Here is a 24,269-nt window from a genome sequence, read left to right as displayed (position 1 = left end):
ATTACAGACAGTTCCAAATCCCCAAATCTAAATATTCTTGAACTTGGAATTTAAACTTTTCCAAAATTCCAGGTGTTCAGGGTTGGTGTGCTGATGCAGGCCACTACAGAGGTAGATTTCAAAGCTGCAAACTGAGATCTAAGCCTAGATCTGGATCTGAAATTTGTTTATGGAGTTTTGGTTATGGCTTATCTCTGAAATATATTGTTATTTATGAACCCAGCGCTGGCACGTGGAATTAAATGGCAGCACTCTCAATGACTTCAGTGGGAGCAAGGACAGGCTTTATTACCGTACAATACGTGCCAAAGCAAATTCTTTGTTGCTGTGCAGCCTAGTAGAGTCAATGAGTTAGCACAAGGTGTATGTCAGTGCAGGTTGTGACTAACTTTTTAGTTCCCTGATTTTGGTATGATATATTGTATTATTCAATGTCTCAATCCAATGGCTGAAAGTTGAATCTAGATGAATTCAGACTGGAAATGAGGTGTAAATTTTTAACAGTGAAGGTAATTTTTTCTTTTTTACCAGATATGTTCTAGCAATTATTTGTGGGAAAGTTCTATGGCCTATATGTTGTGCAATGGTATCTTCTGGTCTTGGACTCTGTACATCTATTCATATAACGTGGTATTAAAGTTCAACACAGGACCAAATTGTGCCTGCAGATATGTATCTCCCATTAATTAAAGCACTTCTGTTGAACTATATCAGCACATTTTTTGAGGCAGTGGCCAAGTTCATAGGATTTTGGACAGTCCGGTGTCATGGGTTCTACTTCCAATTGTGCCATTGACTCATTGTGGGCTCTTAGAGAAAAGTCATTTAACTTCTGACTCAATTTCCCCAGCTGTAAAATTGGAATAGAAACGCTTGCTTACCACTGTTCAGCAGTTTGAGCTCTATCGATCCAAACATTTTATATAAGTGCTAAGTATTATTTTATATCATATATTGAATGTTATGGGCTAATTTTTTTTAAATGCCCTCTAAAATTGCATCTGCAATGATTCATAAAAAATAATTTGTGAGCACAACTAACTAGGAATTCAGCATATCATTGCTTGCATATCAAGTGCCTGTAAATTCAGCTGTTAGATGCTGAAATTCAAGCAAAATTGTGGGTGCAAATGATTGTTCATAAGGTACATGAGTGTAAATTTAGAAGTAAGGCTGAAGTTTCATAGAAAGTTCATCCATCTTTTTAATATGACACCAAAGCACGTCTGATCTCAACTCATAATCATTATGGTTCTCTTCCCAAATACAAGAGAATATAAATATTGTCCCATATTATCACAATTCAAAGAGCCCACTAAGATATTAAGCCCTAAATGTACTAAAAATATAGAGGCAGAAATTTCAGTTTTCTGTGAAATCAACACCCAGTAAGTCAGCTGCAGTGCAAGCAACTATTTACACCTGTAGCAATCTATCCATGTTTAACTTGTACATAATTCCTAACGGGATAAGGACAACAGTAAGATCCTCTCAGGCAATAATTGTTTCACCACAGGGAGCCTGTAGATCTGAAATTGCTCAGGAGCTGTACTTTCCACCAGCTCATGTTCCTTTTAGAGTAGTTACTGCCAACATAAAGGAGTGGCAGTATAGAAACTAATAAATTAAGAAATATCATGGTGAATATTGCAGTACACCATCAAAAATATAACTACCATTTGCTTAAATATAACTGCAAAATGTCACTAGCGTTTCTTTAGTATGAAGTAACTTAAGTATTTGTTGTAATAGTCAAAAATGATTGTGGATTTCAGTGTTTGCTCTATCCTGTAACAGTGACACAAGAAACAAGATTACACACAAACTCATCTTCTGATACTTAAAAGAGAGTGGAATCTACTGGGTGCATACTGGGTGAAATTCAAAGTTCTGTGCACCACCTTCATCGCATTTAAATCTTCTAGCCAGAGTTTAAGTGGTTTAAGGGGCTGAAGTGCATAGATAATATGCTGATCCTCTGCCCAAGGTTGAATTTCACTCTCTGATTACATTTAAGAAGAAGTGTGTTAAATAAATAACACAACTGCATACCGTACAAACAACCAAATGCACATAGTTGCACTCCTGCCTCAAACTTTAAAGCCGGTCTTCACATGTAATTGACTTTAACCTCCACTCTCAATCATAAAGTACTTGTAAATTAATCTAAATTTCAAACTGAAACGTCAAAGACAGCATTTTTTCCCAAATTTGGTTATAAATAAAAGTCTCATTTATATATTTTCCCAATATCACCAAAATTTAGAGATCGTAATCCTGAACTGAAGTTGAACATGCAAAATTAAGTGACTGAGAGGAAATCTGGAAAAAGTGATATCACCAACTTGAATATATTGGAACCTTAGGTGTTTTAGGCCAGGCTGCATACTAGGAGTATCTGAAAAAGAAAAAAACTGCAGAATGCACTTTTACATGCACTGTCAATCACGGTAAGTGCTCCAAATGTTTGAGCTGGTTTAAGGAATTACTGACTGGTTATCTGGTCAATATAATGTAGAAAGTGTACAATTTGAAGATTACTGGAGCTGTCTATTAGAGATAAAGTTGTAGAAGAGAAATAGGTGGCACTCAAACAGGAAAAGGAAAAGAGATAAATTCCTAAGTTTCAACATTGTCATAGATTAGGTACTCTTGTGCTATTTATATACAAGCCTCCCAGAGTGACTGGATCATGAAAGTATTTATACCAGAAAATAATCAAAACAAACTTGAAAGTTCAGAAAATGAAGAGAATATGTTTGCCAGAATTTACACAATACATGGAAATGGCAATTTACACAATACATGGAAATAGATATGTGGAATAAGACATTGCATCAAACAGAGTTATGACAGGCTGAAGCATTTGTTTGTGCGGTAGGAAAATAGATCAATTTTCTAAACAAAGATCTGAAACTGGAGAATGAAGAACACAACTGAAAAAATATTTTTGAAATAAAGAAGACTGGCCTTTGGGGTTAAAGGACTCTTTGTTGGAGAGTTCACTGCAGCCCTCAGGCGACCACCTAAAGCAGGGGTGGCCAACCCATGGCTCCGGAGCCCCATGAGGCTCTTCAGAAGTTAACATGTGGCTTCTTGTATAGGCAGCGACTCCGGGGCTGGAGCTACAGGTGCCAACTTTCCAATGTGCCGGGGGGTGCTCACTGGTCTACTGTAACTGGAATGTAACTGTATAAGTAGGGGCATAGCGAGCAGATCGAGGGACGTGATCGTTCCCCTCTATTCGACATTGGTGAGGCCTCATCTGGAGTACTGTGTCCAGTTTTGGGCCCCACACTACAAGAAGGACGTGGATAAATTGGAGTCCAGCGAAGGGCAACAAAAATGATTAGGGGTCTGGAACACATGACTTATGAGGAGAGGCTGAGGGAACTGGGATTGTTTAGTCTGCGGAAGAGAAGAATGAGGGGGGATTTGATAGCTGCTTTCAACTACCTGAGAGGTGGTTCCAGAGAGGATGGTTCTAGACTATTCTCAGTGGTAGAAGAGGACAGGACAAGGAGTAATGGTCTCAAGTTGCAGTGGGGGAGGTTTAGGTTGGATATTAGGAAAAACTTTTTCACTAAGAGGGTTGTGAAACACTGGAATGCGTTACCTAGGGAGGTGGTAGAATCTCCTTCCTTGGAAGTTTTTAAGGTAGGCTTGACAAAGCCTTGGCTGGGATGATTTGATTGGGGATTGGTCCTGCTTTGAGCAGGGGGTTGGACTAGATGACCTCCTGAGGTCCCTCCAACCCTGATATTCTATGATTCTATGATTCTATGGTCAACCCCTGGCTCTGCCACAGGCCCTGCCCCCACTCCACCCCTTCCTGCCCCATCCCCGAGCCTGCTATGCCCTTGCTCCTCCCACTCTCCCTCCAAGCCTCCTGCATGCCACAAAACAGCTAATCAGGAAGTGTGGGGAGGGAGCAGGAGGCACTGATCGGTGAGGCTACCAGTGAGCAGAAGGCGCTGGGTGCGGGTGGGGAGCTCATGGAGGGCTGCTGATGTATTACTGTGGCTCTTTGGCAATGTACATTGGTAAAATCTGGCTCCTTCTCAGTCTCAGGTTGGCCACCCCTGACCTAAAGGCTGAAATGCTTCAGAGATGGAAGCATGAGTTTCACTGTGGAGAAAAATGGAGCCACTATCTAAAAATTGGTACAGATATTACAGTCCCAGCCAGTGGTGTCTGGAGAACTGCTGGGAAATAGCAAGTGGCAGCAGCTCATTTGCAGGAGGAAGAGTTGGACACTGATCAAAATGAGAGAAAGACCCAAGAAAGAAAGGAGTTCTGTGGCCCAGCAAAACCCTGTAACCTAGCAGACTGGAGACAAGAAGCCCGAACAAACAATCAAATATCGTTATGGAAACTGTTCAGCCTGAGTGTCACTTGGATGTTCTGAAAGGAATAGTTGGCTGGAGCCCCTTTTCTGTTCACATTCCAGTTACAGGGTTTTGGTCTAGTCATAAACCTGAGAGTGGACCCCTCAACTGTTTTTATACTTAAAGTACACTTTCAAGCTTTAAACAAATCCATCACCATCCTGTTTGCCCTTTGAACAATGCACTGATTCTGGTTTTGGTGAGTGCATTGGAGGGAAGAGACTGAAGGAACCATCTTGAAAGTAACTGCAGCCTGAATCAAATTACTTCATTAACTGGATTCCACTCTATTGGGCTAAAGGAAAGTGTCAAGCTGAATTCTCAAGTTTGGAAAGAATTTCACAGCAAGAAAAGGTCACTTCTAAATTAATGTTGGTAAATTCCACTCTCCTCAAAGCCATCTGATCCATGGCTCTGTTCTATCACTAATGTCTCAGCTAGGGTAAGTAGATTTCCTTTAAATATGTTCCTTGATTTGCTTAATCAGTTAATAAATATATGGAAACTGATTCACACCACATAACTCCAGTTTTATGCCGGTTTAATTCCTTTGACTTCAATGGATTTACACCAGCATACAAGTAGAGTAACTCAGGGGTGAATTAGGCATACAATATACTTGCCTTTAGTCTCAGTGTCAAGATGTTTGTGTGACTGCCCTCAATCCGCTGCCAATGCCCCCAAATCAGACATTTCACAATTAATTCACTCTCTAATTTAAAGGAACTAAATAGCTCATGGTGGCACCGGGGTAGCCAGAGATCCCAATTACATATGGAAGACAGTGCAGGCAGGTTACAATATAAAATGTAAGGCAGTATATAGCAACAAGCATCAAACAAACATCAAACAGGCTGGAATAAAAGAGATAACACCATATAAAGAGAAGGTGGCCAACACAGGAGACACAAGAACATATATAAGTGGCTTCCAAATTGCTATATTTTTGCCTGGGAAAAGCTGCCTAGTGACAAATTACTTTGCTTTAAAACAGTGGTTCCCAAACTTTAACAACCTGTGAACTCCTTTCAGTAAAATGTCAAGTCTTGTGAACCCCCTCCTAAAAATGAATATTTCCAGGGATTTTCTCCTTTACCTGAGTATAAATTACAAAAGCAGTGATCTTGGAAATATAAAATTTGTTTTTATTACATGCTTATTTACACACTATTTATTATTAATTATTATTTATCATTACAGTATTTTTATTACATTATGAAAACGGCAACACTCTTCCAAGATCTCACTTTCATAGCTTGTATCACTTTGAATAAGCCTGTTATAAGACAAGGCTCCTATGTTTCATCAAGGAGTGTCAGATGTGAAACAGCATGAAGATATTTAAGAAGCCAACTCAAAGAGTTCCTCCTACACAAACATTCAGGTCTTCAACAGGCAAACAATGCATGTTACAACAAAGCTGAAACTTGTTCTTCATAATAATTTAAAAAACAATACTAGCTGCCTATTTAATTTTAAAAACAGCAAAAAATATCCACCTCCCTTCTTTTAAGGTGTCTTGAAGTTTAAATCTCCTCAGTGTGATAGATATGCTTGCTTTGATCTGCTTAGCTCTTGGAAGTCCAGGGGCTCCAGGCTGCTGGCCCCATGCTGCCCAGGGTCCCTAGGGACAGCTCTGTCTGCCATTAGGGAATTTTTTCCCAAGAATCCCCTGTAATATTTCGTGAACCCCAGTTTAGTAACCACTGCTTTAAAATGTTTTTTCTATTCACCACGTTCATTATTTACAGGCAAATAATGAAACAAAATGTTTTTGCTTCTCATATATCCTTACCATCTCTTCTTAGTGCTCTGTTAACGCATTAGGGAAGGTTCTTTTCCCTGCTCCGCTCCACCTCATCATCTTTACTTTATGGAATTTCATTAGGATTTGAATTCTAAGCAGCATAAAATTTAGAGCTTTTTAAAGCACAGAACAAACCCCACAACTTCAGAACTCTTCATCAACCCTATCCACCAGTGTAATTCAATATTTCCCTTCATTTGAATAATGTGAGCTGACAAGGTAGTCAAAACCTATAACCATCCATTAGCACTGTCTGCAGAACACTACAACCCTAAGCCATTCTACCACTTACAAAGAAAATTGATTTTACCTGAATATTAAGCCTTCCTCTGTGGGCCCCAAGGCCATATCGCTTTACTGTAGAAGCATGGAGCTGGAAATCAGTAATTTTTAATGTCTCTAGACCAAGCGGTGGGCAACCTGTAAAACGACAAAGTTTTATTAAAAAATGAGGAAAACAAACAAATATATATTATCCAAAGCTCCTTTTGTATATGTGTGCGTGCACGTGTGTGTGTGAGAGAGACCGAAATAGGTCAGATCCTCAGCTGGTGTAAATCGGGATAGCACAATGAAACCAATGAGATGGTGGCTGCTCCACTGAAATCAATGGAGTGATGTTGATTTTCATCAGTTGAGGATCTGGACCTTTAAGTTTTCCTTAATAGTTCTTTTTCTTTGCCATACCCTTCCTTTTCCACAGATATGCACAGTATTTCCTGTCAAATGCTTGTCGGTACAAAATGCCAGCAGAGTGGCCTTTTATTTTTTTCTTTTGGCATTTACTACTGTGTCAAGTTATGTTTTCAATTAAAGCACATTCTGGAGACTTCAAACATGCACACACATTGTACACTAGCATCTCTCAGAGAGGTCTGGGAAACCACACTGTAGAGCTCTGCTGGAGCAATGAGTAATCACAAACAGGGCAAATCTGAAACAAGAGGCCACCTCTATAAGCTTCAAATGGCGCACAGTTTTGAACAAAAATAGCAGATGCCAGTACTGTATAGCAAAATCCAGCCTTGAGATCTTTCTTTGGAAGATAAGACATCAGAAAGATCCTACTGTACTTTTTTAAATCAGAAAAGTTCTAGTCGAAGGTACTTATATGACCTCCATTACCACAGTATTTGCGCGCCTCACAATCTCTAACATATTTATCCTTATATCAGCCTTTGGAGGTAGGAAAGTTCTCTTATCAACTTTTCATGGAAGGGAAATGGATGCATAGAGAGAAACAGTTCACATAGGAGTCTGAATCCAGGTCTCCCAATGCTAGTATTCTAACCATGACTAGACCATCCTCCCTTTCTGCTTTGATTTAGAGCTGTGAACACAGCCTTACATATGCCATAGCTACCAAGGAATTACCAATGCAGGGTTCAAAAAAAAAAATAGAAAAATTCATGGAGGGTAGATACATCAGAATGGGGAGGGATGGTGTCCCTAGCCTCTGTTTGCCAAAAGTTGAGAATGAGCAACAGAAACTGGATCACTTGATGATTACCTGGCCTGCTCATTCTCTCTGGGGCACCTGTCATTGGCCACAGTCAGAAGACAGGATACTGGGCTAGATGGACCTTTGGTCTGACCCAGTATGGCTGTTCTTGTGTAGGTTCAGGTCTAGATTGAAATCACTCTTCTGAAATCCAGAGATGATCCAGGCCCATCTCCAATCATTATACACAAACTGATAGAAAGGACATAGGATTTCTTGTTCTCTCCCTTAGCTCATCCATGATGTAAACTCCTCCTGGAAAAATGGAACTGGGATTATGCTGCAGAACAAACTGTGCAAGTATTGATTTGCTCACCCTTAGAAAAAAGGTTTGGACACTTCATCAGCAATAGGGCTGGTTTCTGGTCTTGCTGAAGTCAATGGCAAAACTCCTGACTACAATGGAGACAGGAGTGGGACCATTAGAATGATAAACACTTAATATTAATGTATTTTTTTAACACTAACAATAGGCTCAGTGCTGCACATGAGACAAAATGCAGACAGACCCTGCTCAGAAGAGCTTTCAATCTAATTAACAGAAACAGAGAAGAGACAGGATGCACTGGGAAAACCAGAGGAAGGAGTAGCTTAGAGGGAATTTTGTTTGTTTTAATTATATTTCGTTATATATGAGTATTTCATCTTATATGTTCCCTAAACAAGATAAGCCTCGGGTTCTGAAAGACCTCTATTGGGAGTAAGTTACACAGCTGAGAAGAACCGGTAATAATAACTCCCTGTCTCACTCCTACAAATTCAACCCTCTGGACAGATTTAGAAATCAATCTAAAGGCATAATCCTGCAAACTCCTCTGCACCTGAGTACATTCACATATGTAGTCCCAGGGAACAAAAGTACCTAAAGTTAGGCAGGCATGTAAGTGCTAGCAGGATTAGACACTAAGGTTGATGATAGAAGTGAATGCATGTGGCTTTTATCTCTGCAATGCTTGAAACTTCATAAAACCAGTGATACTAAAGTGTAGCATTTATAGTTTTAAGATCTTCAGGGCACAGACAGTATCTGCCTCTATGTTTGCACAGTACCTAGCAGCAGGGGTCCCCATTTGTGATGATTAGGGTTTCTAGATGCTACCATAATATAAAAAGGTATATATAATAATAAATTAATAATATGCCCCATTTAAAGTGCCCTTCACACTAAGGGCCATGGAAAATCTCTTACAAAGAATTCTGAGAAAAGCAGTTACTTTCATTCAAAACTTAAGATAGAATTTCAACTATAGTCTCCATAGGTAAAGGCTAATGCATACAGTCAACAAAACTCGAAGTCACCTGAAAAAATCTCTCTTTAAGAAAAATAAAATATGTTGCCCCAGCTCTGGATTGAAAATTTTGACCTTAAATAAAAACATCTCATTTCCTCCACTCACAGTGCCTCTTTCTCTGGCAGCTATGCCAAACTGGGAATGGAACAACATCACTCTTCAAAGAAGTTTTTTGGCTCTGGCTTTACATTTATCTGCTACCAACTATTAACTTGCTAATATTAGTGGTGATCTTGGTGTCATCAAGTCTGTTGTTCAGAGCAGCAAATGTGTATGGGATTCGTGATGTTTTTCACAAAAGACAATCTTTGATTTTGCTTTAAAGTTGAGGGCCTATAATAAAGGATTTCTAACTTTTTAAGAGAGTCAGTTGTTTCACTTACATGTCAATTCCATCGACAACTCAAATGGTAAGAAAAGTTTGTACCACTTACAGATTTTACCAAACAAAGGGTTTCAATCTATTAGTTGGGTGGGGGTGTGGAAACGGGAAAGTTTCCAATAGGCCCTGGTCTAATAATCTTCAAGGTTCTGAATATAAGACACAGCAATCCATCTAAATTTGCCAGTCCACTACAGGCACAGATATTAAAGGAGACTTTATAGGAGTCTCCTTTTAGGTTAGGTTTCTGCTTTGTTTCCTTGAGTTTTTAATTTATTAATTCATTTTGAGAACATGTATAAAATTAACAAATAGTTCAGAGTTTGACATTTGGCTCCTTGCCAATACTGCATTACTGACCTTGTGTGCTTACTTGCCATTGACTTGTTCTTTTTAATCAGTCTACTGTAGGTAAACAGAGGCAATCTAATTTCTTTTCAACAAATAATATCAAGCAAAGAGATCAAACTTACAGTGCCTCTCAACACTGCATGTTTTAATATCATCTTAATATTCATTTTAGTCCTGTTCATGTTACTTTGGAGAAAATCCTGTGTAAGCTGCAGAAACTGTGTAACTGTTCAGAGAGCTTCATATCATGCCAGGTTCAAAAGAAAATTATCTGATTATCTGGGCATTTCTTTAATCGGAAGAAGGAAGATTCATAATAGCAACACAAGAAATTTCAACTTTGGTTTTCAATGACATTTTTAACCTGCACATTATCTACATAATGAGTCCCCAACTAAATCTGGCAATATCCAACCATATTGATAAAGCTTTACAGAGATAATTGATTCCCTGATCTTTGACAATGGAGGAACAGAGCAGAACATAATTTACTTTCACAATAGGAAGTGAACAAATTGCAAATAATGATAAACATAAGCTTTGGTAAGCCTGGCTAAAAACAGGTCTTATGCTAAAATTTTATGCATTATTTTCAATTGGTATTACGTGCTAGATTTAGAAGGAGTATTTGGGTCCAGATTAATTAATTTTGGGTCCTGGTTAGTATAAAAGTCTGCATTTAGATTTTCACAGTATTTGTATTTTAAGAGCTGTTCTTGTGAGATTTCTGTCTCAAATGGTAGAAATCTTGTCAAATATTTGCTATTTCAGGCAGAAAAACAGATCCTTCCTACATTCAGATCTGACCCAGACCCAAAATCACATGGGTGAGGAGATGACTCTGATTCAGGGATTTCAAATTCTTCAAAACAAAACAAAAACAAATTCAAAGTGGTTTGGGTTAGAAACATAGTTTAGGGACTGAGGTGTCAGTTCAGCAAGTTTCTTATGCATTTGCCTACCTGTAAGTATTTGAACTGTCTCACTGAAGTCAATGGGACTGCTCACTTGCTTAAAATTAGGCATGCACTTAAGTACCCTGCTGACTCATGGCCTAAATGGTGTGGAAGGATCCTCAGAATTTCAGAAAATGTTTAAAAGTTCTAGGTAAAACCCATCAATATATGGCCTGGTTTATTCTAACTAGAGACGATAACTTGTCCGCTGGAAAACATATTATTTAGAGGTACAGTACCTCTTAGAAGCCATGATACAACGTCCACTCCTTCAGATAATGCCTAGTACTATTTTGGTGGATGGTGTATATCTCAGCTAAGACCAGCCAGCGTTTCTGATGCAGCAGCATCATTAGCCAAGACATTAGCCACAACTTTTCTGTATGGCAGGGATTTTGAAGACGGTTTCAAATACACACTATGTCCTGCAATCTGTACTTGCAAGACCAAAGTATTGATCAGCCCAAGTGCCGTTGCAGTGTAGAGTGCACTGAGCTGAAAGGTAGGCAACACTGGTGGAGAACCAAGGCCTCGCTCAAAGGCTCACAATTAAGTGAGCAGTTGCTCACATAAGCAGTCCCACTGATTTCTATGGGATCACATCTGGGAACAAATGCTCAGAAACATAATGGGTTCATAATTCGGTAGGCAGGATGAGCCTACGTCCCCAGTCATTGAAGTAAATATAACTAATTATGCTAAACCTGGTTCTCAAATGTTCACAATTCTTCATCAAGTTTAGGAAATATACATCCTTGGAACTACAGATCAATTTCAGCAATAGACAAATATTTATTGTGAGGACATGGAAATAATAAAAGTCAGTTAGCCTAGCTCAACTGTTAATTTCTTCTTTTTTTTTTCCGAGTCAATTTTTCAGGTAAAAGCACAGATTGCCATATATTTTGTTATATTTAATAGACACAGTTTGGAAATCTGTTCTCTTTTGTTGCTCTTTTGGGGGCAAAGCCACCAAACTGGCTATTTTATTTTTAGAAGATTTCCCATCAATTCTAGTTGTATATTCTGTTCTTCTATTGGGAAAAAAGTTTCCTTGTTATTTATTTATTCATATTTATCATTTTAAAGAGATGTCTCTATGATCGTATTGAATTCCCACAAGAAAAATCTGTGCTTGTCTAACTCTTAGCCACACAGTGATGTTCACATCTGTAAATGGAGAAATATTTTCCCTGTGCAGTCTGACGGGCTCCTCGCCATTTGGAAGCAGAATTTACTTTGACTGCTTATTTATTTTTTATGATTCTAAATGTGTTTTAGCTCCAGGAGCTTTGTCTTTTTTAAATAGATAAGAATCCCACAACACTTCAACATGTTTATTTAATTTAGAGTTTATGTTATAGACACACAGTCCAGGGGAAGATTAAAGGAGGTCAAGACACTGCCGATATTTATTTGATATAGAATCATCCATATACCAATAATGGCTTTGGCTCTGTATATTTTTCCAGAGACATCTCTAGCTAGACATTTGGGGCTTGATGTTGGGGCTTGGAAAAGACTCCCACTGATTTCAGTAGGAGTTGAATCAGGCCCTCAGCAAGCTGAGCTCAAGTAGTTCACTACAGTTTGGCTAGAACTGATTGTAGTTAAAGGTAGTGGAATTTCTGTGACTATCAACACTATGGGCTTGATTTTCAGAGATGCTGAACAGTCACAGCTCCCAACTTCAGAAGCAGTTGTGGATATTCAGCCCCTCCGAAAATCAGGCCCTATAATGCTAACTTTTTTAATACTGTATGTCAAGACACATGTGGGTCAAATCTTGGCCTCATCGCCAAAGCCCTGCCCTGTATGAACAGTGGTGATGGCTTTAGGGTGCATCCAGTAACAGACACCCTGCCATTGCATGTGGGGCCATTTTGAAGCTCTGCTGTTCCTTTTGCCAGCAGCAATGTGCCACTGTAATCGTTGCCAATATGTGCCTGCTATAGATGGCAGGAGACATGCTTACCAGATTTGGGCACACACTTCCCCTTTTCCTGAACCCCTGCTCGCTGCAAACATGATAGGCATATCTGTTAGCACAGTACAGTCTTGCTCTTCCCTTTGGCCAACCTCACTGAGTATACTGCTGTTTCTGTAGTTTGAATCCCAGACTCCCCTTTTCCTGTCCTGAACATTATGTGGAGCATAGGCAGGATTCAGGCCCTAATCAAGCAAAGCACATGGTTAACTTTACGTTAACTTGAAGGCAAAGGGCTACTTACATGCTGAAAGTTTAACACCTGGTTAATAAGTGCTTTGCTGGATCAGGACCTTAATCTTTAATATTTTACTTGCATTATTTTGAGGCAAATCCCGCAATCCTTATGCTGGACTTATACAGACGAAATAAACCTACTGGAATCAACCTAAGGACTATGGGCTTTGGCCAAAGTTAATATGAATTTTAATCTTTTGAGTTTTCCCAATGAAATGTGTGGCTGAATAACTCACCGTCCAGTATTCAGAGTAGCAGCCATGTTCGTCTGTATTCGCAAAAAGAAAAGGAGTACTTGTGGCACCTTAGAGGCTAACTAATTTATTTGAGCATAAGCTTTTGTGAGCTACAGCTCACTTCATCGGATGCATTCCAATGAAGTGAGCTGTAGCTCACGAAAGCTTATGCTCAAATAAATTTGTTAGTCTCTAAGGTGCCACAAGTACTCCTTTTCTTTTCACCTTTCAGTAATGGAACATTTTATATGGAAAGCTCTAACTAATTCTGTCCATATTCTATGCCTCTTCATATGAAATTTAGCCCATCATTTAAAATCTATTATGTCACAGGCATGCAAAGAATTCTAAACATGCAGTGCACCTGAAAGGATTTTATCTGAGCATTTTAGTTGAAAATATGTTTTGATTGCTTTGTGTCATTAAATATTGCCATGGACATCCTTTGTTGGGGCTGGATGGAATGGAACAACATGCTCCATTTAGTCTAAATAATTAGTTATATTTATAGTCTTGGACCATTTGTGGGGGGGAGAGGGAACATGTTATAGCTAAATTCTGCTGTCTTGAGGATGTGCTCACATAAGTATGAAATGTTCACAGATGTTTATGACTCACTTCATTTACTTGGTATGCTACCCTAGCTTTACTGGAGGATCCAAGTTCATGGATTTAGCTGTGCGTGGTTCTCCTCGTCTTCCTCAGTTTCTTATGCCCACTATAATTCTCTTCTGCTTTCAAGTCCAATCACCAACTCTCCTACAAAAAATAGGTGTGGCTAGGGCCTGCTCACTTTCTCAACAAGATTCCCTTTATCAGTTCAAAAAAGAACTAGATAAGCTCATGGAGGAGAAGGTCCATCCCTGGCTATTAGCCAGGATGGGCAGAAATGGCTTCCCTAGCTTCTGTTTGCCAGAACCTGGGAATGGGTGACAGGGGATGGATCACTTGATGATTACCTGTTCTGTTCATTCCCTCTGGGGCCCCTGGCATTGGCCCCTGTCTGAAGACAGGATACTGGGCTAGATGGACCTTTGGTCTGATCCAATATGGCCGTTCTTATCTTCTTATGACCCCAATGTGGGCAGTCATGTCTAGTGGCTAGAGCAGAAGTCAGGCCTGGGTGTTGGAGCAGCAGTCAGTAGTCAGGAATCGAAATCCAGGATCAGAGCCAGAGTCAGGCATCAGAGCCAAGGGTCAGAGCTGGAGTGAAAGGCCAGATGCTACAGCCAAAGTCAGGAATCAGAGAACAGAGTCAGGATGAGTTACTTGGAGTGACGCAGGGCTGGGGCCAAGCAGGCAGAGGCACCATCACAGCTGTGGGCAAACGCTTTGAGCAGCCACTGAACAGCTGCTGGGCTGGGCTTCAGAGCTGGTCTGCAGACTCTTCAATCAGGTGGTGTAGCCACCTGCTCTAATGAGTTTGCCCATAGATTGGCTCTGCTTGCTGGACCCAATTCCTGATACCAATCAGAAGCAGTGTTCAATTCCTCCACCAAAAAACTGAGTAATCATTCAATTTAAGACATCAGTAAATCTGTCCGAGCATACAAGATTTGGGGAGCTCTGTCTGGTGCTGGAGTTGATGTTACAGAGTTTGGGCACTGTGTCCATGATCGATAAGAGATGAGCCGCAACTGCAACCTTAGGTCAAGATCTAGATCCAAATTTTATCAACATTCAGGGGAGCCTGGATGCAAGGTTTTAGTTCAGGTACATCTGATCTATACCAGACCCAATCCGAAAGAGAGTCATTTATGATAAGGACAAGTTCTCTGTTCCTGTTTCTATATTTGATTTAATATAGGCTTACACTGTGTTTCCATTAACATGTCCATCAGTGAGAATTTAGGTAGGGGAGTAGTTTTGCCTAATTTTGATCCCAATCAAATATTGAAGGGTTCAGAGTTTGACCCTAATATGAGTCATTACTGGATTCATGCTTTTGCTTAGGAGAGACTGTCAGGGGTAAAAAACAAAACAGAGGAAGCATAATGAAACAATTCAGTGAAGAAAGAGTTAAAACATAGAGCAGAGAATGGACAGATTGAATACCAAATGCACAGAGATTGTAAGGATAGAGCGGGGGGACGGGGGAAAGAAGATAGTGAAAGAAGACAGTGTGATATACTTTTACCATGTATCATATATGTCTCCTTGTGCCAGCACAGCTTTTGAAGTCCCTTCTGTCCCTGCAACATAGCAGAAACATTTGAATGGAAATACTCTTAAGAGCGCCCATCTCTGATCCAGGCACCATTCCAAATCTGATAGACATGTCTGATAAACATGATCAGCAACAGCACATTTGTTACATAAAGCAAAACAGACAGCAAAATTTTATGCACGTTGATTCTAAGGGCCAAATCATGGCCTATGTTATGTGCCCCTCGAAGAGAAGTAAGGGTGTTTGATGAGAAGGGAGCTCCTGAGTGGGCTACCTGCATTGCAGATCACAATCTGTCTACCTGAACTGCTGCTCTGTGACTATAGCAACCTGCATGGAGCACAGGTTACAGGAGGCAAAAATTTGGAGGAGGCACCAGGAAGTCTGGCTGCACATAGCTTGAATGCTAGCTGCACTTGCAGCATCTCTATAAATCGTTGTCGTAATACAGTGCCATTTTAGTTTTAGAAACAATGAATCCTGTTGTGTTATTACCTAGCACATGGTACATGAAACAATGATCAATGGCACACTACGAATCATGAGTAGCTAGCAATTAAAGTGACCAATTCACCAACAGCCCATAGTCTGAAATGTGTTCCCATAAAATGTTCAATAATTGAGATTTATTAAAGTCCATTCACAGATCATTTTTAGGTAAGAAACACATTCATTGAATAAGTTATTTACCATGAATAGTTCTCCTAACTGTGTAAACAGCACAGTCTTATGCCACCTCTAGGCCTGATCCAAAGCCCATGGAAAGACTCCAGTTGACTTCTTTGAACTTTGGACCAGGTCCTCTATGCTTAACATAAAAGGAATCTCTCTCACCAGAGCTGCTTCCTGTGGTTACAACATACCTGCAGGGTATTTTTTAGGTTTCTACAGTAGTACCATAAGGGGAAGTGGATGTTATAGCACTGGGATAAACATTACCTCTTTCTTAAGTGGAAAATTCCCAATCTCTTAAACCCCATACAGTGGTTGCTGTGTTTCATTAGAAAGTTGCATGGCTCTGATGGGAGGCTAGGGTACAATTGATGCTTTCCTAGGATGGACTAGTGTTTTTAGAGTATATTTATTCCCCTACTCTATCTTTCATCTGGACCTATAAATTCAGTATTTCACTAGCATATCCGGGACTATGACTACACTTGCTTTTTCTACAGAGTTCATGAAATCTGAGCAAGCTGTGCATATTGCATTATGTCCCCATCTCTTGCTATGACAGAAGGACAATGCAGAATTTATTTTGTGGCAATGTATGTTCTTTTTGAAAAGACTGACTGTATCTTGCACCCTTTCTGTAAGATAAATGCTGTGCGCCAGATGGCAGAATTGGGCACATGATTTATTGAAAAGGTTCTTCTTCCCTAGTTGAAGTAAAACGAATGATAAGTATAAGTACTACCCCACTTCCATATTGCAAACCTGAAATGAAACCAAACATTTTTTTAGATTCAGAAAAGTCCACTTATTTATAGACTGTCATGTTTATGCACCTTAGCACTTGCAGGTTGCAGTCAGTTTTGGAAATGCCAAAATAACATTTAGCACTGGGATCTTTCGGTGTTTCTTGCAGAGCTGAAAGCAGATTTTCCCAGAAAGCCTGGTTTTAGAAGATTTTCTTTCTATGTTTTCTGACTCAGGAGCTTCAGATAATCTGCAGATAGCATACAGCTTTATAAACTGTTGCAGGCAGTGGTGTTGTAACTGTGCTGGTCCCAAGATATTAGAAAGCCAAGGTGGGTGAGGTAATATCTTTGTTTCTTGCATTTGCCCAGGAAGCAAGAAGCAATGTTGGTTCAATAAAAGATATTACCTCATCCACCTTGGCTTGCCTACATTATAAACTGGAATTTCTGAGCCCACTGCTGCTGACAGACATCTTGCCTAAGAAGTTATGTCATTTATGGCATAGACAGTATGGAAGTGCCATATGGCAGACTGTCACCAGTCAACAATCACAAAAATGCCTTTGGGTCGGATTGTGCCTGGGTAAGGCGCAAGGGTAATGGGCACAAGGAGCCTCCCTCACTTTTGCCTGCACGGATGGACCTAATTGCAGCTGTTGCATGCAGAATGCTCAAGAACTACACCTCCAGAGTGGTGCTAGTCTTCTCATGGCATGGAGAGTGTCCGTGGCTTGAACTCCATCTGCACGTATCATTAGAGCTTGCCCTCTGTGGGAGGGAATGCGCACTTCAACCTTCCACAAAAACATTGCAGTAGCTGTGTTTCCAAAGGGCTCCTGGAAACAAACTGTGCCTGTCAGAGACAAAATGTCTCCCAGAGATACTACTGTTGTGCTGTGCCATTGAGGAAAGAAAAATAATCCCCGTTTATACCCAAGCCAGATTGACTGAGGAACCCACCCCATTTTCTACAAAAGAACACTGCAGTGTATTTGGTATCTCTCTGAAATAGATCTCTTCCCTTTAACTGCTAGAGATTAAAACCATTAAAGTAATAATGATTATAATGAGTTCAAAATTAAGTGCAAGTGAGGCTGACTTGTGAGCCATTAATTCAAAACATTTTCATCCGATATTAGTTTAAGGCACAAGGATGAACAGAATGCATGATTCCAAGTAAAGCAGCCAAACTAAACACAGTAGTCAAAAACAAGAATTAGTCTTCTCTTGCAAATTCAAACAAACATACTTAGCCAAGCATTTCAGATAAAAAACAGAGGCAAACCACTCTCACAAGGGCTGGGTGTTTGACAAAAACTACCAGTGGAAAAGCATACTTCTTGAATATGCATGTGTCTAAAGTATCTTAAAAATATCAAAACCCTGAAATATAGCGCAGGGCCAAAAAGATTCCACAGAGAGGCCACAAACAGTAGTTACAACACAAAAGACATCTCAACCTTGCCCATGCAATTAAGTAAAAGAACATGAACTAAGAAGATTACTGATGCATTAGATATTACTCTGGGACAATAAGATAGTACTCTGGGCCATTAGATATTACTCTGGGCCCAAAGACAAAAGGATGAAAATGGAAAAGGACCAGGGAGCATATTGTCAAGGATACAGTTAAACGAAGACTTTCAGTCTTTTGACAGCTAACCCAAACAACAACCACTGAATGATTATAGCCTGATCTATGCTTACATATTTTACTGATATAAGTTTACCAAATAGTTATACCAGTAAAAGCATCAGTGTGTGGATGCACTTCTACCCATAAAAGGGTGACTTTATACCAATATATTTCTTCCCCTTCTCACAGGGGAATAGTTATATCAATATAGTGCAACTTTATATGGATACAACTGCATCCACACTAGGAGGGTTGTATTGCTTTAACTATACTGGTATAGTTAAAGTGGGACAACTTTCCAGTGTAGCCATGCTCCAGTGCAAGACAGCACACAATTTCCATCATTCAATCAACAACCAAGTAAGGTTTATTACATACTTCTATTGCGAAATTGCGGTCCTGACTGAAAGAACAATACTTTATCAGACTATGTGACAAATAAAAGAACAAACAAATCTGCCCATCCTGATATCATTATGAAGGCTTAAGTACAAAGTCTGTGCTGCCGCAGAAAATTGACATAGCACAAAAACTGTAAACTGTTTCTTAATTAGGTAGCCAATGTCCCAATCACTAGAAATATGGAATCATTTCCCCTTCATCCAAACTTTTTCTATGTGACTGCTGCCAAAAAGCAGCCTTAGTTTCCTTTCTTAAACTGCTCCCATTAGTCTTCACCTGTGCCAGACACAGTAAGGAGAATTTCATTTGAGAGTCCCATATTTTTGACTGAAAGAATGCTTCTTCTCCACTTGACTAAATGTGACATATATAACATCTATAAAGAGCTGTGGCCAGCTTTATGGGTTTTTGCTTAGATTCTTCCATCAAGAGCACAGCCTGAACACCAGGCTAAGCACAGAGTATCCCCATGGGGGAATCACAGGGAAGAGACCCTACCCTCCTCCATCTCAGGTTGCAGAGTGATTGGCACTGCATACGTGAGACTACAGTAACTCTCGTGGCCACATATACATGGATCAGATCTGCAAGTGGTGTAAATTATCATAGCTCTATTGATTTCGGTGATTTACACTGCTTAAGGATACAGCCCAGGATTTTGATTTTAAATAGGATCCTATTTAGTGGCAAAGAATCATTAACCTGCATAAGCATCAATACAGGCATCCTTGTTGGTGAGGAAGTATTTTCTACATCTGTCATACTTGACTGCAAAGCTGAGCCAGAACCAAAAGTGACTCCATTTTCTGATCAATGTTATTTAAAGAGATCTGCATACCACCCATATTTCAATCAATCAATCTAGGGTCTGGGCTATGGCGAATTTGAACTTCTTCGTATGAAACATATGCTGGAGAGGATACTGAAGCAGATGCACTGCCATCCTTAGAAGCAGCAGTCTGAGGTTTGAAAACCTTTGAAGAGAGCAAAATAGGTTCATGTGAGGCATTTTTGTCACATGTCCAGAATGTCTCTGCCAATTAGGATATGGCAGAACAAACGTGAGAAACAAAAATCTGACCCTGAATGGAAACTAGATGGTTCTGTTGACCGGTAATGGCATAAAGAGTCTTTTGCCTATAGGTCATTGTTTTAATTTAACATTGATTAGTAGCACCTGAAATTCGCTAGTGCACATCTGATGCCTCTGGCTGATAATATGAAATGAATCTATAGTCTCAGTTCAGTGCTTAGTACAATACAAAAACAAGCATCACAAGGTGCACTGATTGCCCCATAAGATAATCAGAATCCAAAGGCTGACTGAATATGGAACCTGAACTGTCCGATCACCTCTAACAGTATCTCCTCCAGTCAAGATTGAGGCACATTGGCAGAGGAGCATGGGGAGGTACTGAATTACCACGCCACATGGTGAACCAGTTGATGGATAGAGAATGATAGCAGTTTAAAACAACACATTGCAGCAGAAAGAAAACATTAAACTATTAAGCATGGAGCAGACACAGGAAATGATCTGTCTTAAGTTCATGCAAGGTTATAAATCTCTTTTATATCCAGAATGATGAGTTCAGGTATCTCCAGCTTAACTCAACCACATTGTCTCTCTGATATTTTTATGGCATATATTAAAGTTTGCATTTACAAAGGAAAACAGGAACAGAAAATATTTCGTATGTGCAACATGGCCAAGTCAACACTGCAAGTGCAACTTTTAACACTTCACTTTTGAGCCATCCCTCCCACTCCTTGCCACTTACAAATTCTTGCTTGCGAACATGCTGCTAACCATAAAGCCTATCAAAGTTTTCCCCACTCATAGGAAGCAGAAAGAACCTGGGGTCAGGGGGACAAACTCTAATACAGAACTGACCCAGGGCTGAGAGAATACAAATAAAACAGTCAGCCAGGGAATACAGCCCTCCACCTTGTCACAACGAGTAAGAAGGGTGAATATACCAGCCCCTTCCAGTTTCTCTCTTCCTGAATCAGCAGTAACTTCTTCTGGCCAGCAGGGGGAAGAGAGACCAACTTTAAATTCAAGGTTAGATGGGTTTATTTACATGAAGTTCTGCCCATGATTATGCATAAGCCTTAGTTCCCCTCTATTCCTCTCCTGCGCCGAGCCTGACAGTCCTCTGACAATGACTTCTAACTCTCCAGAAGACAGGTTAGCTTAAATACTTGACCTATATACAGAGCTGGTTACAGGAAATACCTAAAATCAGTCCAACTCGTCTTAAAATAGCTTTTAAAAATAAAAACTTCTTCCCTAAGTTTCAATAATATAAAGGTTAGATTTGTCTGACACTGTAATAAGTACAGATTTTAAAAATAAATCTGCTATTACTATTTCATATTGGATAATGAGAGGCCTGAATAAAAACACACACTCTTCATGTGGAGAGCTATTACCCACACAGTGCATTCAGAGAAGATTCGTATGACTGCAATTTATCTAATTCCAGACTTGTAATTTATCTAATTCCAGAAAAATGTAAAGAACGTTGAAGAAGTTAGAAGTAAGAGGAAAAGTAACAGTGCAAGAAATAATTAGAATGTTAAGAGTTTGAGGAAACCTAAGCCATAGATCAATTAAAATGAAACATGGCCCAAACCAAGAAATGAAGGCCCCAGTTTGGCTCAGCAGTATTTCTGGAAGAGTATTTCTGGAGAGGAGGAAAGTGGGAGGGAGTACTTTTGGAAACTAGTCTGCTGGCAGGGACTGGGGATTACTGCTGGAGAAATCAAAACCATGAACGGCATAGGAATTCCATTGGAAAATACACCATTGATGAAGCCATCTGAGTATGGAGCCCAGATCATTCACACCATTCATTTATGCCGTAATCCACCCCTGGAAAGGGCATGCTTTTTTTAAGAGCTAAGTAAACTTACCAGCACACTATATCCAGGCCTTCTTGTTCCCACATCTCACTAGTTTTGCTTCTCATGGCAGCCCTCGACAATCTTTCTGAGGTACTTTGGGTTTCAAACAGCTGCTCACTGTACAGATAGCACTTTGATTTCAACTGCCTCCCATGCTTAATTATTTCATCCATTACCCACTTCCCCTCCCCCTGGCTATCTGGCTTCAATCTAGAAAAGGGGGAGCCCATTCAGGTTAAATAAGAATTTTTGTTCCCAATTCAAGCTAACACCTAGGTTTCATGGTTTTAAAAGTTCACTTAATGTATTTTAAATTATTAGTCATCATTTTCACAAGCCTCTGAGCTTTCTGGTTACAGAAATGCCAAAATACTGCAAGAAAGGCAGTGCTCTCAGCAGTTCCAAGCTGATCATAAGCTTGCCACTTGATTGGTTCTTAATTGGCCTGGCCAGTTTTTGTACTGCCTTGCTGGCTTTGGGTGAAAAGATTTAGTGTGCTGGGCTTTTTTCCTACCTGGAACCAACGTTCCCTATACGCTGCATGCACATGTTGCCAGGCAGGGATCTTATAACTACTGTGCAAATAACATGGCTAGGAGTGCGGTCCTGCTTTGTGTGTCGGGCCCTCAACCTGCTGAAACTGCCGTGGCTTCTCTTGGCACTGGGGACCAGGACAGACCTGTGGCTCACTATTAAAGAGGGGTAAAAAGCTGGGTGAGGAAGGCAGTTGTGGGAGGAGACGGTAGGGGGCAGGGCTGGCTCCAGGCACCAGCGAAGGAAGCAGGTGCCTGGGGCGGCCAATAGAAAGGGGCGGCACTTCGGCGGCAGCTCAACCAGGCTTGTTTTGTTTTTATTCCCCTCCTTCGCTGCTTGGGGTGGCAAAAAAGCTGGAGCCAGCCCTGGTAGGGGGACACCTTCACATCTGTGGTGTGGGACTGGTCAGTGGTCAGCTTTTCTGCATCTCAGATGTGGCAACCCTCTATCAGAACAAAGCACTGGAAATCCTGCAAGGAAGCCTGCTCTTATATAGCTCCCAGCTCAGTTTTGCAGACCTAAAAAGTTCCAATAGTTCACACAAGGTTCAGATGAACATTTCAACGCTTAGGCACTTATCCAATCCAAATGTCTGAACAGGGAGGTTCTCCCATCTCTATTCCAGCCTCCTAATTAGGGTCAAAATCTTCTTGCTAATGACTTTAGCCTATCACAGGGCTGGTCCTCTAAGGAGAGTCAGATGCCCAGCCTACCTGTGACAGATTTTTGTTAAGGGAGTTGGTTTATCTGCACTCTGGGGTAAAAGCATTTAGGCTGCTGTATAAGTGCTCCTCTCAAAAGGCTTTATTAAAGAGAGAGATACTGCTGTAAAGTGGAGTGTTTGGCTTCTCCTTGACCAAGCTGTTACTTGGGACTTTATTGTTACCTCATCCAGGGGGAAACTAAGGCAGGCCACAGCAGAGTGGCAGAAGTGCCCATTTACATGGTCTTAATGGAGCTCCACATTTTATCCCACACAGCCTCTAAAGGGTGTGACTCCTCCAGGAGGAAAAGAACCGCTGACCCAGGAGATGAAGGGGGGCTTTCTGGCCATGGAAAAGCAAAGGTGTTTTGGGGGTTCTGCATTACTGGCCAGAGGAAGGGAGCTGCCTCTTTCCCCTCTCCCAGCAATAAACACATGTTCTGCTGTTACTGAGCTTGTGCCTGTGTCATCATTCCATCATCATACCTGCATTCCCTCCATGCAGGTAGAAACTGGAGCTGTCAGCCTCTGGCCCTCTGACTAACGCTTGTCACTTTCTACTCTCTACACCCCAAATGCCTAGTTCTGTCCTTCTAGCTCTTTTATTGCTGCCTGAAGGCCTAATCTGGCCCATTCTGTACTACACTACAAGGGCTTGTCTAACATGAACAAATACTCTCTAACTCAGATGTGGAGGGGGAAGAAATCTGACTCCGAATCAGGGAATAAAAGTGAGCAATGAGCACACGGAGGATGGGTATTGTGCTATTTTATCTCTGCATTTTTAAGGGGCTGGGTGGTGTTATAACCGCAAAACTACCCTTCAGTTTAGTGAGGACTCTGCTGCTAACATTTTTGCTGTGCTTTGAAAAAGTTTGTGTTGTTCTCTTTGAAAGAGCCGCGTAGCTTCCTTCTTCCCCAGTAAATGACTGCTTTTTGACTAGCATTCAGAAAGTTACATGGAAGACTGCTACAGCTTATTTGGCAATACCAAAGAATTCAGATCCATTCGCAGAACTGTGCACAGACAATATAAAGGGTCATTACTTAGGCTGATTTGGAAAGTGGACACAAAGGACATTTAAGCATCATTTTTCCTTTTAACTGCATAATCCTAAAATACTGCTAAATGCCTAGAGCAGATTTGTGAGTATTTCTGTAAGTAAGCTTACTGAGACTACTCTGCTGTACTTTGTGGGGTTTTATTTGTTGTTCACAAACACCGACGCATAAGTGCCAATTTACTTGTGGAAAGGGTCTCAGTTGAATGAATTCCAATGCAAAAGATTATCTTGCAGAAAATTCCTACGGAAAATGTATTAGTCACAATTCACTAGTCTCCTTTTTTTGTTTTCAAGTTTC

At 40.4% G+C, this 24,269-nt stretch overlaps 1 protein-coding gene across 2 annotated transcripts in view; it reads right to left on the bottom strand.

Annotated features, from left to right (window-relative positions):
- Nucleotides 1–24,269, bottom strand: part of CPXM2 (carboxypeptidase X, M14 family member 2) — a 113,655-nt gene that overhangs the window by 75,357 nt on the left and 14,029 nt on the right. For both annotated transcript variants that reach the window (XM_007053058.4, XM_043551728.1), the window contains exon 3: nucleotides 6,506–6,615. In XM_007053058.4, the coding sequence (XP_007053120.2) occupies nucleotides 6,506–6,615 (110 nt within the window). The remainder of the gene's footprint in view (nucleotides 1–6,505; nucleotides 6,616–24,269) is intronic.

The sequence above is a fragment of the Chelonia mydas genome, chromosome 7 (assembly GCF_015237465.2).
Source record: "Chelonia mydas isolate rCheMyd1 chromosome 7, rCheMyd1.pri.v2, whole genome shotgun sequence".
NCBI classification, from domain to species: domain Eukaryota; kingdom Metazoa; phylum Chordata; order Testudines; family Cheloniidae; genus Chelonia; species Chelonia mydas.
The sequence above is the reverse complement of the archived record's forward strand: the minus strand, read 5'-3'. Positions and strand labels throughout refer to the sequence as shown.